The 18,620-nt window shown below is 47.0% G+C and overlaps 1 protein-coding gene across 6 annotated transcripts in view; it reads right to left on the bottom strand.

The window, feature by feature from the left end:
• Window positions 1-18,620, bottom strand: part of GRAMD2B (GRAM domain containing 2B) — a 482,135-nt gene that overhangs the window by 4,861 nt on the left and 458,654 nt on the right. For 4 of the 6 annotated variants that reach the window (XM_085632688.1, XM_085632689.1, XM_085632690.1 and 1 more), the window contains exon 13: window positions 14,478-14,574. The exons of the other annotated variants lie outside the window; for them this stretch is intronic. In XM_085632688.1, coding sequence (XP_085488814.1) covers window positions 14,478-14,574 — 97 coding nt within the window. The remainder of the gene's footprint in view (window positions 1-14,477; window positions 14,575-18,620) is intronic. 6 annotated transcript variants of the gene reach the window in all.

The raw sequence follows: 18,620 nt of genomic DNA, 5'->3' as shown, positions 1-18,620 counted from the left end.
ACCACTGATTTGAGAGGTTTGCCACTGGGAGGAGCAGGGGGGGAAAAAAAGCAGGTTGCGATAACTAGCCTGTTTTTACCCTTGGACAATGAGAAAGAGAAGGGGCCAGAGATGGTAATACAAGGGCAACCGGGTGAACAAAACAGGCTGGCTGCCGGTGAAGATGTAATTGGCACGAAGAATTCTCAGAATATTATTCTGGATAATTCACCGGGTTCATTGGAGGAAGGAAGGCCCTCTTGGGGATCATGCTGTGATACTGTACTAGGAACACCTGAAGCGCTCAATAGGGCCCCCCAAAGAGAAGATAATGAGAAGGAAGAAATTCCGGATAAAGACAGATTCCCCAAAGAAAGTGTAAATAACCCGACTGAAGAGACCCCAGAGATGGCAAATAAGCCAGAGCAGACGTGCCAAGGGCAACAACATGATCTCAGTGAAGGGGCTATTCAGAAAAGGAGCCAAGAGGCAGGATATATCTTTCTCCAGACTCCTTGGAGAAATTTTACTCTCTAAATGAAGAATCAGTAGACTCAGAGTTTGAACTTTCAAGAAGTAGAAATTATGTGAAATGTGGGGACTCTTCCATGAGTAACTACAGCCAGCAAGACCAGAGAAGGATACCCAAGAGAACCAAATGGGGGTCATTGGGGAAAAAGAGCAACCACAAGAAATTTTTGGGAGAAGGAGAACTAGGATGGGACTATCCAGCAACACAGTTGTTACCTTCTAACAGCTCAAATGAGAAAGGAAAACCCACTAGAGAACAGCCGACTAGTTTGGCCGCACAGTAAGCTTATGGTGAAGCTGAAGAGCCTTATCTCGCGCTGATCTTCCAATCCCTAAGATCGTTCCGAGATGAGGCCAAAACTGAAAACCGCAAAGCATGGCTAGCCTCGAAGAAGCTACAAAGGTACAATGCGTAAAATTGGAAAAACTTGCAGAGATTACAGAGAGACTAAACATGGTGGAAAAATGCACAGAGGATCTAGAAAATACTGTGGACACTCTAAAGGAACAGGCGTCCTCGCAAGAAAAAACGCTGAAGGATGTAAAGTGGAAATTAGAAGAGGCAGAAAATCGTCAATGCCGCAATAAGCTGAGGCTGTTGGGAATACCAGAAAATAGCGAAGGCAATGATATTAGGAAATTTACAGTAACCCTGCTGAAAATTTCCCTACCAGAATTAGCACACTGGGAGTGGGATAAGGAAATTCAACGGGTACATAGATTTCCTTTGACATTACCCAATCGCTCTACGAACTCAAGCGTATCCTCGTGTCATTTTAATATACTTTGGAAATTTCTTGCTCCGACAGGCCGTGTATGATCTTGCTAGACCCAACATGAGAGGAAGTGGGAGAACTACTCCTTTTTCACAAAACCAGATTTTGCACATGCCACCGTGGAAAGGAGATAGAGACTCGGGCAACTTATAACTCCTTTTCAAAAAGCCAGAGCTACAGTCTTCCTACAGAACCCGGATAAGCTAAAAGTCATCTCTCAAGGGCAGAACTATTACTTCATATCTGAAATACAAGCCCAGACACTGTTAGATGAGATCTCAGATAGCGAAGAACAAGACTACCAAGAGTAAATAAATAATAGTTGCTATACCATGTGAGGGATTAAGGAAGCAGAGTCTAAGCTATTTCATATACTGTAATATGAAATGATTTGGTTTGTTGAAATGTTTACTTACTTAGGAAGGCCTCAACTGGTAAAATGTGTGTGGGTTGCAAAATTGCTTTCTTAGTATAATGAGGGTTTTTTTTTCCTCTTTGCTGTTTGTGATTTTGAGCACGGGAGGAAGCGAGGAGGGCTGAGAGTGGGAGGTTGATCCAGACTCACACAGGCTCAGGACTGAGCCGGATTGCCTTAACATGAGTGGGGGGGGGGGGGGGGGGGAATACAGATCTCAGACAGCGGACGGATATAAATTGTGCAACTAAGAAAAGTGAATTATGGTATAAGAAGCAGATTAAAAACCAAGAATGGCATAAAGGGTCAGTAATCCTAAAGGAGATTGATAAGCAGTCAGGTAAAGATATAGTTTTCAATGGTTAAACTGAAGATTCTCACTATCAATATTTGAGGTCTTAATGATCCGAAAGAGAGACAAAGGGTTGCTGTGGGCTTACAAGCAATAGGGGCTAATATTTTTTGTCTTCAAGAGACTCACATTGATGGGTCACAACGGCACCTACTTAAAACCCTAGGATATAGATTGATTACGGCAACAACACAGGGTACAAGGACCAGGGTGGTCGCCATTCTGGCAAAAGGGAGCGAGATGCAATTTGCTAGGTCATTGGCTGATAAGTATGGGCGAGGGGCAATTATAGAATGTCAATTTAACAATGATAAAAAAGTGACAGTATGTACAATATACGGAAGTGTTATGGATGATCCGAGCGTATTGGAATATATCTCCAATGAACTGGCCCATTGGCCACTCCCACTGATAGTTTGCAGCGATTATAATCTAAACCTCCCGTGCGATTGGTCATAGGATCCTGGATTTAGATACAAGGGGAGGAAACCAATAGTATTCCAGGCCCTCAAAGAATTATGCCAAACTCCTGGCTTGATAGACTGTTGGCAAATAAAACATCCAAATGATCCAGGCTTTACGTTTTTCTCTAATCCACATGTAAAATTTGCTAGATTAGATTATATGTTTGTATCGAGTACGATAAATTCTAGTTCCTCAATAGACCGATTACCATGGGTTTTATCGGACCATAATCCTTTAATCATGAACCTAGAAGATGGAGGAATGAACAGTGAGTTGAAAATCTGGACCTTTGAGAGAGCTTTGTTGCTAAATCAGGAATATTGCCAACATATGAATAAATGGCTATCGGAGTTCTCGGAGTTAATAAAAAGGCTAAACAGGAAATGGGGGCACTACAAAGAAATCTGGCTATAGTCGAGGGGGGTCTGATAAGGGCTGCACAAGAGGGACGGGAAATTGAAAGGGAATTAAAAATGGTGTCAATCGCTAAAACCGCTATTACCAATATCTTTACAGAAAAAACGATAATTAAGGCCACATTACGTAATGAGCTGAGTGAACAAGTTGGCTGTACGTACTGGACAACAAAATACAGCCAACCTAATAAGGGAGATTAAAGACCCGAGATATGGATGAAATACTGATTCTAAAGAGATAAGAGCTGCATTTCAAAGATACTATCAAGATTTATATGAGGAGACTGGTATACAACAGGATAAGATTGAGGAATATATAGATCAGACCACATCCCTAAGATCAGGGCAAGAGGATCAAGACAGTTTGGATGTTCTACCACAGTGGGAAGAAATTTTACTTTCAATTAATAGTCTAGCTAAGGGGAAGGCATCTGGGATGGATGGTATCTCCACAGAGTTTTATGTAAAATTCTTTAAGCCACTAAAGAGAATCTTAAGTGATCTTGTCATACATATCTTTCAGGGTGGTCGACCCCCAGGATTATGGTCTCGAGCTAAAACCGTGGTGCTACAGAACTCGGATCATATCATCCCATCACCCTGATTAACGGTGACTCAAAAATCTATTCGAAACTATTAGCCAGTCGTTTGGCACCAATTATTCATAAAATCTTATCTGGTCGCCAGCATGGTTTTATCCCTGGGAGGTCTACTACCGACCATGTCCAAAGAGTGATCACACTTTTTGACATTGCTGAGGTTGCAGGAGACCCTATGGCACTCATACTGCGGGATGCCAAGAAAGCCTTTGATAGGGTCTCCTGGAAAAACCTTTGGACAGCAATGTCGAGAAGTGGTATAGGGGAGCCTTTTATTGAAGCAACCCAAATGCTATATACACAACACCAGAGGCTGTAGTGATGGTAAATGGGTCAGTCTCAGAGAAGATAGACATTACTAGAGGGACAACACAGGGGTGCCCATGCTCGCCCCTATTTGCGATATTTATTGACCCCTTGATCTGCAGACAATTTGTTAATTCCACCAATACGGTCACAAACTTGGGATACTATAACATTGGCTTATGCAGATGACATAGGGTTGGTCACTAACGATCCAGTCGCCGCAATAGAGGATGAGGCTAAATTCTTTGAAGAGGTATCCGGGTACAAGCTGAATCAAGATAAAACCCAGATAGTTCTTAATAACAAACTCACGATGAGAGATGATCGAGTAGTGGAAAAAGCTATGTATCTGGGTGTCAACATAACGGCTAACTTAGATAGCTTAGTGAAGGTTAATCTTGATCCATTAATACAACATACAGAAAAAGACCTTAGTAGACTAAACACATTACATCTATCTATAGGGGAAGGTGTAATGTGATTAAAATGCTTTTATTTCCAAAATGTTTATATTTTTTCAGGACAATTTGGTTGGAGTTTACACCACAATGGTTTAAAGCCATAGAAAAAATGTTTTCACGGTTTATTTGGGGATATAGAAGACCTTGCAGAGCAATCAGATTCATTACTTTGCCTAAAGATAGAGGTGGTTTAGCCCTCCCCAATCTTAAACTGTATCGCTGGGCCAACGATCTTGAATTACTGTAATTAACTATTGTCTGTAAACAGGGATAATTGGACAGTGTCATACCAACACCACAAGAACTTATTCTGGGTAATGAAGTCAGCAGGTACTTATGGCGGCACTCATACGACAGCTATTTTTAAAAAGTTTGTTTTAAAACACTGGTTAGTATCCATAAAGCCTGGAACAACGTGCGCAAATTATGGGGAATTGGGAGGCTATCGTTTTATACATTATTATCTAAAAACAACAATCTCCCTGAGATATTCAATGATGTATGTATGAATAGATGGATAAGTGCAGGGATCACACAATTAGGGTGTTTTTACTCTACTTTTGGGCTGAAATCATTCGAAGAACGAAGAAATTACTATACATTAGATTATAGGGATTTCTTTAAATTCCTTCAAATCAGGGATTTTCTTTCAAAGAAAGGGGGTGGCAGATCTAAATTTTAAAAAATCCAAACTATAGAAATTATAAGCAAAAATAGAGTAGTAAAAATTGGAGCAATGTATGGCTGTATGATGGCCTCACTTCCAGACGATTTGAATACATTTCTTTTAAAATGGCAGGACAAATTGGGGATCACGTCTGAAACCTTTTTTAAATCGTATGAATTATGACAGTCTATATTGATGTCTGCGAGATTACAAGCCCAGTATTACAACTGTACTATACACCAAGCAAGATAGCTAAGTGGGGGTCAGGTAAGGGAACAGTATGTCCACGGTGTGCCTTCTATGAAGCCGACATTATACATATATTTGCAGTATGTGATGCACTACAAGAGCTATTATTGAAATATCTGACTTCTTATCGGAGATCTTTAATGTAAGAATAGAAATTACCGTGGGAGAAATAATGCTTGGTATATATGGAGATATTCGACCAAAAAGCATGCAAGGACTGATTTTTGTGTCAATGGCAGTTTTAAGAATTTGCATAGTCTCCGCTTGGTTGGATCCAAAAGCGCCAGTATTCCAACAATGGCGTGCCAGACTGCTGGCGACTCGTAGCTTAGAGGTTGCTATTTATAGGAGGAAAGGACGAAAAAAACAGAAAAAAAGGCTGGATATATGGGATCCCTCAAGCCAATGGATGCAAATTCAAGAGAGCAGGCTAGATGCCTAGCGGTGCTAATTGTACAATAACGTAATATAGCAGGGAATAATACAGTATTGTAATTACTAGCTGTGATGAACTTAGCTACACTAGGTGAATTAAGTATGTGATACTTCAACATTTTGATTTATGTAATATTATGCCGAAATGTAAATGTCTGAGAAGGTCGGGGGGAGGGAGGCTAAATGTATGTAAAATAAAATAATAAAGATTATTTAAAAAAATTAAGTTAATTTACCTTTTTCTTTTGTATAGTTTGTTGTTCTCGGAATGAAACATTTAATAATTAGAAGGTCGAGATGTAATCCAAGTCTATGGGAATCTGATAGTGACATCTAGCCGCAGATTCCTTACCTTTGAACTTCCAGGCATCAGGCTGGATCCGGAGGATTTAGATCATTGACCCCCATTTTGCGTGTCTCTGGTGTCTGCAGTTTGACCACAACACAAAGTCATGCTCAGATTGCTGGGCCATGATGTCGAAGGCTTTGAGGGAGTGGTCCTTAAAGCTAACTGCGGCCCGCATCCAGCAACTCGAAGGTCGCCTTGTCGATCTCTCTTCCGGTCTGAGCACAGCTCTGGTTAGGTCGAAGTCTTCTTCCTCACAGTCATCGCAGTCAGGTAAGAAGCACCATAAAACGCACAAGAAGTTGAAGCAGGTTTTGACTTCACCTAGGCATTCAAGGCCTCGCTCTGCAGAGCGGGAGCCTGAGTCGGCTCTGCGTTTCACCCACCCAATTAAAATAATTTGATGACACCATGTGCGCCATATTTGGGCAGCCTGACACTGCCGGCGAGCCTTCGGGCCCCGTAGGCTCAGGAGATCAAGTGGGGTCCCCACCTCCGGCTTCAGCCCCGACACCACGGCATCATCATGGATCCATACTTGGACCCGTACCGGCACAGGTCGTACCTCTGCAACATTCCCCAGCACAGAGCCAGATGCTAAGGCCATTGGCATTGCCCACCAACAGCGCCTCCCCCCCCCCCCCCCATCACTCCAAACAACACGGAGCCAGTTATGTGTCCACCGACAGACGTAGCCGTACAGCTCCATGCTGTTCAACCTGCCCTATTCCGAAGGGTAAGGCAAGGATGAGGATTGGGAGGGGCAGCAGGGTCCCTTAGAAATCCCGCAACACAACCAAGGCCTGGACTGGTATGAGGACCTGGGTGATGCCATCGGCCTGACCACTTCTCCAGACTCTGGCAAGCTGTTTCCCCCTACCCTGGCTATAGAGGAAGGAGCTTCATTTGCAATAGTAGTACGTAGGTCTTGTACATGCAGCTTCCTACGGCGGCAGTCAAGACTAACTTCTTGATGGAGGTCCTGCAGCCTGATGACTCCTCCTCTGAACCCTTGTTGCCTTTCAACGAGACCTTGACAGATGTTCTACTGGGCACCTGGGCCAAGCCCAGTAGAGGGGCTCCTGTGAATAGTACCATTGTCTGCCGCCACTACCCTGCACTGGACGACCCAGCTTTCCTCTCTACCCATCTCACCCCACAGAGCTTGGTGGTCCAAGCCTTCACTTCCCATGGTGCGTTCCTCACCGTACCTCCAGATAGAGAATCCAAAAGGTTGGACAGCTTCGGTAAGAAGATCTTTTCTTCCACCAGCATAGCACTGCGGTCGGTCAACACTGCATGCCTCTTAGGCTGTTACGCCCATTCGCTATGGGATATGGTTGCGCAAGTGCTGTCCAGAGTCTCTGAGGAGGACCGTGCTCTCCACTCTCAAGCTGTTCAGACAGGAGCGATGCAGTGAAGTTAGCCATAAGACGTGGCTTAGACATGATAGACTAGCTAAGCAGAGCCTGGCTGAAGACGTCTGGCTTTTTGGGGGGATATCCAAGCTAACTTCATGGTCATGATCTTTGATAGCTCCTGTGAGACAAGGCAGGTGGAGCAATCGAGAGCTTCAAGGAATAGCAGTCTATGGCCAAGTCCCTGGGCCGCTCCACTTTTACCCAGCTGGTGTCTGCCTTTTGCCCCTTTCGTGGCTATGGAAGGAGCTTCCAACCGCGCCAACCTTATTCCAGCCAGAGGACTCTGCAAGTTCAACAATCTCTGCGGGCAGTAGCTCACCCTGCCCTCACAAGTCAGGTGGCCAGAAGTCAGGTCAAGCCACAAACCCCCTCCTCCACCGCAAAACCTTCCTAGTTCGATTCCTCCAGATCATGGGCATCTAGTTGGTGCCAGGATACGCCATCAAATCCATCACTGCCGAGATATCACCTCGGACAGGTGGGTGCTTCAAATAGTCTGAAGGGTCTACTCCCTCCCCTTCGAGACTACTCCCCCACCATGCCTCCAACATACGATTGGCTGACGCATGATCACCTTGCCTTACTCCGCGAGGAAGTCAAGACTCTCTTGGCCAGGGGAGCTAAAGAGAGGGTTCCCGGACTAGAAATAGGCTGAGGTTGCTATTTCCGCTATTTTCTGGTTCCGAAGAAGGACTGAGGCCTTCATCCTATCCTCGACTTTAGGGCCCTAAAATACTTCCTTAAAAAGGAGAAGTTTAAGATGCTCACCCTCGCTCAGGTTTGGTCTGCCCTGGACCCGGGAGACTAGATGGTAGCGTTGGACTTGTCGGGCGCCTACTTCCACATTCCCGTTCTGCCAGCCCATTGTTGCTATCTGAGGTTTTCAGTGAACCATGAACACTTTCAGTTTACCGTGCTCCCCTTCGGTATCGCCAGTGCCCCTCAGGTGTTCACCAAGATGATTGCGGTGGTTGCGGCACATCTGCAGAGATCAGGGGTCCCAGTCTTCCCCTATCTCGACGACTAGTTGTTGGCAGGCTCATCCCAAGCAGTTGTCTTCCACCTCCAGACTATGGCGAACCTCCTGCATTTGCTGAGGTTCACTATCAATGTGCCAAAGTCACCCCTGACTCCCTCTTAGATGCTCCCTTTCATTGGGGCAGTTCTGGACACAGTGCAGTTTCTGGCTTGTCCTCCCGAGCAAGGAGTCCAGGATATTCAGGCTATGATAGTGATGTTTCAGCCTCTATACTGGATTTTGGTGAGAAGGACTCGGAGGCTGTTGGGTCTCATAGACTCCTGCATCAGACTAGTGGACCATGCAAGATGGCACATGCGGGCTCTGCAGTGTGACCTGAGGTTCCAATGGGCACAGCATTGGGAAAATCTCACCGACCGAGTTCTGATATCGGAGGGCACCGTGAAGGGCATGTGGTGGTTGCTGACAAACCGCAGTTGGGTCAGAGGCAGACCCCTCTCTCTTCCCCACCCAGATCTCACAGTAGTGATGAATGTGACCCTTCAGGGATGGTGCGGCCATCTGGAGATCCGAGGACTCCGGCCTCTGGCGGAAGCCAAGCGCCATATCAACCTGTTGGAGCTTCAGGCGATCCGGTTGGCACTGAAAGCCTTTTTACCATCTGTTAGACCTGGCACCTTGGCGTGGGTCTCCCTTCCATTTTTTGCCGTTGCCTCACGTGTTTTTGCTGGTGTTAGATGCTTTGGGCACTGTTATCCAGTGCCAAAGTGCAAGTGCTTCCTATGGTAGATTGATGTATGGATTAGTGATTCCATGATTGGCTGATTTGGTTTACCTGTCAGACCCTAGTACAGTGCACCAGGAGTGCCCAGGGCTGGTAATCCAAACGCTGCTAGTGGGCTTGCAGCACTGGTTGTGCCACCCACAGGAGCAGCCTGTTAAAGTGTGTCTAAGGCTTGCCATTGCAGAGCCTGTGTGCAGTCTGGTACTGCCATGCTGACTGGGCAAGTGCACCCACTTGCCAGTCCCTAAACCTTCCCTTTTCTTCATATCAGGCACCCCTGTGGTAGGCCCAAGGGCAGGGTGCATTGTAAGCATAAGGTAGGACATGCCCTGGTGTGTGTGTGGCATGTCCTAATAGTCCTAATCATTTTCGTTTTTCACTATTGCAAGGCTACCTGTTCCCCATAGGCCAGAGGGGGCAGTTTGATTATTACATATTATAATCCTAACTGACTCAGGGAACATGGTAGAAATTAGAGTTTAGTATGCCTGAACTCAAAATGATAAAATGCATCTTTTAGTGAAGTTGGTTTTAACATTCTGTGTTTGAAAATACCACTTTTTGAAAGTAGATATTTTCTTGTCTAACCATCCCAACCTGCCTCTGCTAGGTTGTGTATTCCTTGTCTGGAGTTTGAGTGACAGGGGCAGGGGGATTCCAGGAGACAGGGTGAGTCAGGATAGGGCTCAATAGAGAGATCTGCATCTATATGGATCGGAGGAGTTGCACCTGGGACCTGAATAGGGCTGTGCCTTCCTTCCACAATGCTGGCTACACCTCCTGCGGTGCGTCTGATGTCTCTGCCCTGCACTCTGAAAGGAAAGAAGGAGTCTTGTCAACAAAGTGCCCCAGGACTGACCAGAACTGGTTTGGACTAGGCAAAGGCCTCTCTGCCTTCAGAGAACAAAGATAAACTGGGTATAAATATTGGGACCCAAACCCAAGAACTTTAGATCACTTTGGGAAACAAGAAGAAACCTTTGCCGAGGAGAGGAACCAGAGAGACTGAGGATAGACTATGCTTAAGCTTGAGGGGTTGGCCAGCAGTGGTTGCCTGACTGCCAAAGAGAGGAGAAAAGGAACTTTATGTACTTTATTCAACTTGTGAAGGATCTCCAATGGCTTGAGAAAAGACCTTGCCTCCTGCTGAAGTCTCAGGGACAACAGACTTCACCCACCAGCTCCCCAAGAGTTCTTTGGAAGTGCCTGCTGTTTTGCGAGCCTTTGAGGGACGGCGTGTCGCAAGAAGCTGGAAGCACGACTCACGAGCAAGAAGCGTGTCGGCGCACTGCAGCTGTCGCTTCACAACGAGAAAGCACCTTGCATCGCCAGAGAAGAGGATCGACGTCCCATCAGATGCCACCGCATCACCGGGAAGCGTGTCCCAGGGCCTGTCGCGGCCCACAAGAACAGTTGAGTCATTGCAGGGTCCCCGAAGCGCCTCGCATCGCCGGAGAAGAGGATCGACATAGCAGCAGACGCCGCTGCATCACCGGGAAGCATGTTGCAGGGCCTGTCGGGGCTCGCATCGTTGTCGAAGCAACTTGCATCGCCAAAGAGGATCGATGTCGCATCAGACGCCGCCGAATCACCGGGAAGCGTGTCGCAGGGCCTGTCGCGGCTCGCATCATTGCCAGATCGTCCCGCACCATCGGAGAAGAGGATAGACGTCGCAGCAGACGCCACCACATCACCGAGAAGCATGTCGCAGGGCCTGTCGCGGTCCGCATCGTGACGCATCAAGAAAAGACACCATCTTTGTTTCTCTGCACTGGATCTGCATCACATCGCGGCGTTGTGTGCCGCATTGCCACGGAAGCTCAGTAAGAAACAGACGCATCACCACCCTTCGCAGAGAAGAACCAACACATCCCCTACGCAGCAGTAGGGACCCGACGCATCACCGTTCTTGCGTGTAAGGAACCAACGCATCACCTTCCCTGCAACACTTTAGTTGTATTGCGTTACGCATCTTAAGGTACATTGAACTAAAAGTGTCGCATTTTTACATCTGAAGAGAACTAAGCTAATTCTACAATTTTAAGTACAGTATTGCGGAGTTTTGTTGTTTTGTGGTCTTGTAATAAGTCTATATAAAGAATACTTATTTTTGATATAAAACTTGTGTGGTGTCCATCTGTAGTGTTGTCACTGGGTTACTGTATGTGTTCACAAATGCTTTACACACTGCCTCGGAGAAAAGCCTGTCTGCTCGTGCCAAGCTACCATGGGGGTGAGCAGGGGTTATTTTAGGAGTGTACCCCCTTACCCTGACTAGACACAAGGGCCCCTACTTGGACAACGGTACCTACCTCTGCCAACTAGACCCCCAAATCTAACACCATCCATCAAAGGAAGGCTAGTTCAGGTGTCCAGAGACAATACTACTGACCGTTGGTACTGCAACAAGCAGGGCAGAGTGGGGTCATGGACCCTCTGTGAAGAGGCCCTGCTTCTCTGGACTTGGCTGGAACAACACAGCATTTCGCTGGTGGTTCAACTTCTGGCCTGTGCTTTGAACGCCAGAGCTGACAAACTCACCGCCAGTGCCTTGTGGATCACGAGTGGCGTCTACATCCGGAGGTGTTGCAAGGTCTCTCTCAGTAGTGGGGACAGCCTTAATTAGATTTGTTCACCTTCGAAGAGAATGCGCAATGTCAGCAGTTTAGCACGTTGGCGTTTCCAAGGCAGCTCTCGCTCGGCCATGCTTTTCGGCACAAGTGGAGCACAGGCCTCCTGTGCGCCTTTCCATCAATTCCACTCCTGTTCAGAGTGCTCAAGAAGATCAGGAGCGACCAGACTAAAGTGATCCTTGTGGCGGCTCCAGACTGGGCATGGAGTGTGGGGTATCCAGAGCTTCTGCAAATGAGCATAGATCCTCCTGTCAGGCTGCCCCTTCGGGAGGATCTTCTGTCGTAGCAGCAGAGGAGGGTCCTCCACCCGAACCTGTCCACTCTCTGCCTCCTTGCAAGGAGATTGAGCTGCGACAGTTGACAACTTTTGACCTTCCTGCCGAAGGCTGTGAGGTTATTCCGGCAGCCAGGCGTCCCTCCACGAAGTCGGTATATGCCTGCCGATGGCAAGAAAATTGTAAATACTGTACAGAACGATCGGTTGACCCTTTGTCTGCCTCTCTGTGAGATGTTGGTCTTTTAGTCTCTCCTTGGCCCAGCAGGGATCTGCTCTGTGCACTCTGAAGGGCTACCTTTCTGCCCTCTCTGCTTTTCTTCGGCTGCCAGATCAGCCATCATTTTTTAAGTCTCCTCTTGTACAGAGATTTTTGAAGGGGCTTATCCATCTGTTCCCCATCGTCTCCTTTTATTACGCCCAAATGGGACTTTAATTTGCTCCTTATCTTTTTGATGTTTGCACCGTTTGAACCTCTGCACAATGGCCCCTTCCGGCTGCTAACTATCAAAACATCCTTCTTAGTGGAAATAACTTCTGCCAGGAAGGTGAGCAAACTGCAGGCACGGTCATCTAAGCCTCCTTACCTAGTTGGTAACACCTTTTCCCTCTAGCTCAAACGGTTACTCTGCCCACTTTCTATGCACCTCCGCATCCTACCAAGGAAGAGGAGCACCTCCACTGCTTGGACCCAAAAAAAACCTTACCGTTCTACACTGATAGCACTAAAGAGTTCCGGGTGGATGACCAACTCTTCATAGGGTACGTTGGAGCAAAGAAGGAGTGAGCAGTTCAGAAGAGGACCATTTCACACTGGGTCCTCCTCTGCAAAAAATATGTTACGCCATGGCGAAGAAATAGCCTAGTCTAAAACCTTTCTGCAGTCACTCCTCCGGAGAGGGCATTAATTGGGTATCTGTTTAAAGGTAAGGAATCTGTGGCTTGATGTCTCTATCAGGGGCCATATTACAGAAGGTGCCCTGGGGCGCAACGGGCGTTTGCGCCTGTTTTGCGCCCCCCGGGGCACTTTGGTATTATAGAAGGGGGCGCAGACGCTTGGGCGTCCCCTTCTATAATACCAAAGGCTCGCGTTTCCCAGAAATACCACAAGGCTAGCTACCAAATGTACATGAAAACGAACAATTGATGGACAGAATGCAGAACAATGTCATTCACCCCAGTACAGAGATCTGGGCCTAAATCCATCGTTTTTTTGCTCATCATGCCATTCCAGTTTGGACCCAGCCATATGCAAATCAGTCTTGACCCTGCACCCAATGGGAACAGTCCAGCCCGAATCGCCAGGTCAGGTCCTCCCTGTACTGGAAACAAGCATCCTAGGACCGGTTTCGGGCTTTCAGCCCTCATCAGCCATCCATCAATTGTGTGTCTTTTGCTTTCTTGTCCTAAGTGCGCCAGGTATCCCCAGACATGAGTTCTGGGCTCACTGTGCCACTGGAATCAAGCTATCCTGGCTGAAGAGGGGTGAAACCCCGAAATCGGTCCTAGGATGCTTGTTTCCGGTCCAGGGAGGACCTGGCTTGGCAGTTCGGGCTGGATGTTCCCATGAGGCACAGGGTCAAGACTGATTTGCATATGGCCAGGTCTAAATTGGGGAGGCATGGCGAGCAAAAGAATGATGGATTTAACCCAGATCTCTTGACTGGGGGTGAATGTTTTGATTTGTTCTGCATTCCGTCCATCAATGGTTTGTCTTTTACCAAATGTACATGGACACATTCAACCAATGAGGACACGGCAGGCACACCACATATAGTGATCATGCACTCCTCATGCCGGACATCTGGACACACACAAACACTGGCCCACACTAGCTCTCCCCGAGGTCAAGAGCCATCTGTGTCCATATCAGATGCCTGTGTTTGTTGATTTACAACTGAGATGCTTTTCTGGAATGTAGAAAATTGTTTTGTTGAACCGCATAAACTGTATAAATTGATAGCCGAAAATGTTATTTTGCACCCTTGGGATAGATTAGGAACGAGATGGCAGTGAAGATGCGTAGAGACGTACATAAGACCAGGGATGTCAAGGGAAACTTGTTTACAGAACAGGTTTATTGACAAATTGATAAATACTATAAAGGCCTTGAAACATACTTCCAAAGGTAACAGTGATGTTAATGCACTGTAGAGGCAACATACAATCCGGACTGCGCAGCCAAAGAAATATTGAAAAAACGTAGGGAACTTCATGACACTAAAGAGAGCGATAGTGAACAGCTAAATTTACTGAAATAAAAAGAAGGCAGTTCAGATTTTTTATTTATTAGTGCTCAACTACGCTTAGATATTGTGCTTCTAAAATGTGGATGTCATCCTACAAGTCCAGCATTTAAAAGGGGAGGTTTTCTGAATACACCATGTACCTTATCTAGTTTTGCGAGGTTTGAGGTCAGTTCGTCACAGATGGTGTCAGCATTAACATGAAGCACTGGTCTCATTGCTAAACCTCCCTGCGTCTGTCTGCGGAAAGAAGGGATGAGAGAAAGAAGTATGGTTAGATCAATTATCTATGACAACTGCATACACCATATACTCCAGTCTGGTCTGGCCAGTTTCACAGGAGTGATCTGCTTCCAAGCACATGCAAATGTATTTAAGACATTCGACATTTAATCTTCACCCGTTCGACCGACCATTTAAGACCCATCACACGGTGCTCACTATAAATTGTGAAGGTGAATGTCAGGTCTTAGCCTTTCTTAAAGTTTGCGTACAAGTAGAAATTGGTGTACCATATTCCTGCTTCCTTTTGTAGTTAGAACCCCCTGGGATTTGTTTTCTTGAACTTTATGTAGACCACAAATATCTGTGAATCCTGACGGGCTTTAAGTGACAATTACACCGATTTTGCAAAGCGCATCATCTTTTCAGACAAGTTGCTTTTAAAAATGTCTGCATGCTTTTGGCAAATGGCTAACAAGGGTGAGAGATAATTCTGCCCCTTTTGCCGATCTGTAAATACTCGTAATCCCAAATATTTTATCTGGAACGAGTAGCAAAATTATTGTCTGGAACCGGTCTTGTAAATATGTTAAAACAATACATTGTTAAAGTTGTTTTTAAAACTATATTCGTTCTTTCAAAAAACCGTAACTTCAGAGGCAGCTTTGTAAACAAGCACCTAGATTATTGCAACCCCAGAGCAAACTTGTGACCTGGCTGCAGGCCGAGCAAAATGGGGGCCCGGTAAGAAGGGTTCCCCTGGCCTCTTACGGGAATGACCCTCTTTTACTGTTAACAATTTACTTCATTCAAGATTACACTCAGAAAGACCTGCTTTGCCACGTCGTCAAATGTTTCATCGTTGCAACAATTTGTGCCCGCATAGTTTAAGCAGGCGGGTCTGCAGAGGAAGCATGCCAAAGAAGAACTAACAATGGGATTGAGATTATAACTGACAAGTGTTCTCGACTTCTAAAAACACAGTGTGTCCTTGAAGCAAGTATGAGAGTACACCTCCATTTATGAAATCCTGCTCATCAACCTTGTCCCGTAACAAATGCAAAATGAGACCTTGGACTTATTCGCCCGAGAAGCAGTAAGGAATTTCAAACTTGTATAAAATGCACCAGACCAGTCCAAAGCTGGTTGAAAAGCTTTAGAGTCATAATAGAATGCTGGAAATATTTTAGTTGTCAATCTATTTTGTTGAGTTCCAAGGAATTAACGATACAGAACAATCTCTTCACCTGAATCCCTTGGCCGGTGAGGTGTAAGTGGGAAAGGGAGGTTAACCCGGGGAGAAGGAAGTTGGGGGGGTAGGCTGGCATAAGAAGGGGGAGGTAAGATAAAGAAGAATGACAAAGGAAGAAGGGTAGGGACCTTCTCAACAACCTCCATTATCAGTAAATGCAAGGGGTTCAGGCCAAGGGGTAAATAATACAGGTAAATCTCATTAATGTCGGCCAGGTCATCCGTCCAGTATTGTTGTAGTTTGAGGAAATCCCAGAGAATATGTGTCAATATACCTTGATGCCCACATTGCCTCCAGATTCTATCATCCACGCCCAATTTCCATTCAGCTGTTCTAGCAGGATACTCACCAGTAAGGGCCTCAAGGCACGGGGCGGGGTGAGGGGGGGGGGGGGAAGAGGATTGGGGATGGAGCAGGAGGCTGCTGATCTATCTGGACATGGAGGTTCAGTCAAAGAGCCAGGTCTTGAGATCCTTCCTGAATTGGGTCAGAAAGGGTGATTGCCTGAGGTGGATGGGTAGGGTGTTCCAGGTCTTGGCGGCGAAGTAGGAGAAGGATCTTCCTCCGGTTCTGGTCTTGTGGATCTGTAGGACGATGGCCACTGCAAGTTGGGCAGAACAAAGCTGTCTGGAGGGTGCATGGAAAGATAGGCAGTGGTTCAGATATGCTGGTCCTGTGTTGTAGGCATGTGTGAGGAGCTTGAAGGTGATTCTCTTATTGACTGGAAACCAGTGGAGTTGACGGAGGTGTTGAGTGATGTGGCTGCAGCGAGGATATAGAGGACCAGTCTAGCTGCGGCGTTTTGGACGTTCTGTAGCTTCCAGAGCTGTTTTTGGGTGATGCCAACATAGTCTAGTCTAGTCTGCTGGTAAGTGCGTGGGTGACAGTCTTTCTGGATTCTGTGGGGATCCATCTGAATGTCTTTCAGAGAGTAGGCGGAGCGTGTGGAAATAGGATGAGAATATAGCATTGATCTGGTGGTTTATTGACAGTGAGGAGTCCAGTAAGATGCAGAGGTTGTGTGCGTGGTATGTGGGGGTATTAGGGCTTCCCAGATGTGTTTGTCTAATGTGTATACATTCGAGATACGTAACGAAAGAGGTCAGCCTGGCAACTCAGCTTGTGTCTGGATCACCTGCCCCGGGAAGTGCATGGCCAAAAGGACCGCCTCCCCAACCTTTTCCCTGGACGAGAAGAAAAGTATTGACAGTTAAACCAACGGCAGAGCAAGCGTTTTCAGTCAGCTTTGAGAATGTGGGTTTCTTGGAGAAGTCAAATAATGCAGTTGAAGTCTCTAAGCATGGAAATAAGCACCAGATGCTTTACTGGGACACGGAGACCTCAGACGTTCAGGCTGAGTATTTTAACCATTTGCTAGAATGGGTAATAAGGCCAAGCTAGTGAGGGTGCTTTGAGCAGCAGTGCATCCACCCTGTCAGGCTAGCCGGGTCATCACCGCCTGAGACAGGCACTAGTGTGTGAGTCGTCAAGCAAGAGGAGAAGAGAGGTAAGAGAAAAGTACAGCTGGAGCGTTTCCCTCTTGGGAACATAGTTGAAGTAGAAGAGATCCAGGTTGTCGGCGAGTAATTGTTTCAGCAATAGAGTTGGAATGCGATCGGACCTCTGCTGCAGTGTCAATAAAAAGTGGGTAAGGCAGATCCAAGCTGGGGTTGCCCCAAGGACCTTGATGATGTGAGACGGCGCTAGAGGGAACTCACTCCTTACCTGCCCCATCGGGTCAGGGCAATCGATCCCTTTATCATCCCTGGAAATGGACTCCGAGACAAACCCATAGCGCGAGGTCCAAGAAAACAGTTCCATCTACCTGCCCTGTTATCCCACAGGAAAGACGTAACAAAGACTGCACGGCAGAAGAGGGAGGACCCGACCCCGGCAGAGGTCATCCTCGGAGGCGAGTGGAGGACGGCATCAGAAGTAACCAGGAAGCGGCATCGGAGGCGAAGATGGTGCGATCTCTCCAGAAGACGACGAGCAGTGGAGCGAGGAGTGGTGGTGCCCTCCGGAGGATGCTGGGGAGCGGCCGCAACTCATGAGTGTTGTGGCGGAGCCGGTGAGTGTTTCCAGCCCGGGAGAGGAGCGGGAAGGCATTGCGGGCGGCATGAGGGTTACGGAGCTAGCGGGGTAAGATACACAAACCTGATGTTCCTGTTGCACGTCAGTACGGATCCAAGACCACACCCCCCTCACTTTTCCGATATCCTGGTACATAGTTCAGCGGCAAGGGCAACGATCAGGGCCAACTGAGACTAAAGAACAGGACAAGAAGCCAGTGAACCCCCACCTGGCTGGGGAGAAGGACTGTGGGAGTAGTAAAGAGGAAGATCTCGCTCTGATTCCTAAATCCCAGAGACTTGGCAATAAAACACAAATCATTGCTCATTATATACAGCCTCCACGTCTGTTTGTCCGGCCCGCACTCCCACAATGATTTAGCCAGATGCCAGTCAGGCACTGTCAGGGTCTGATACATTGACCTGGAGCTGGCGTAGTAAAGATGTTCTCTCTTTGCGGCTCTCTGTTTCTGAAGGCTTACCAAGGCACTTTTTCACAGATCGTGAGGGGGGTGTCGCAACATGGTGGATGATTGTAGTGGGCTTCGTATGGTTGTTCTCCTCCTGCGGTGCCCTCCAAGCCTAGCACAGAGTGAGCTTCCTCCAAGGTGCGGACTGTATGGGCCTCATTATTCCAGATGAAGATGAGCCAAGAAAGGTGATACACCCCCCCCCCCCCCCTTGCCACTTCTGCAGGACACCCTTCTCCCATAGGAATAAGGTGGCTGGTCAAAGTACCA

The sequence above is a fragment of the Triturus cristatus genome, chromosome 2_1 (genome assembly GCF_964204655.1).
Source record: "Triturus cristatus chromosome 2_1, aTriCri1.1, whole genome shotgun sequence".
Classification (NCBI taxonomy): domain Eukaryota; kingdom Metazoa; phylum Chordata; class Amphibia; order Caudata; family Salamandridae; genus Triturus; species Triturus cristatus.
This window is presented reverse-complemented; position numbering and strand designations above follow the sequence as displayed.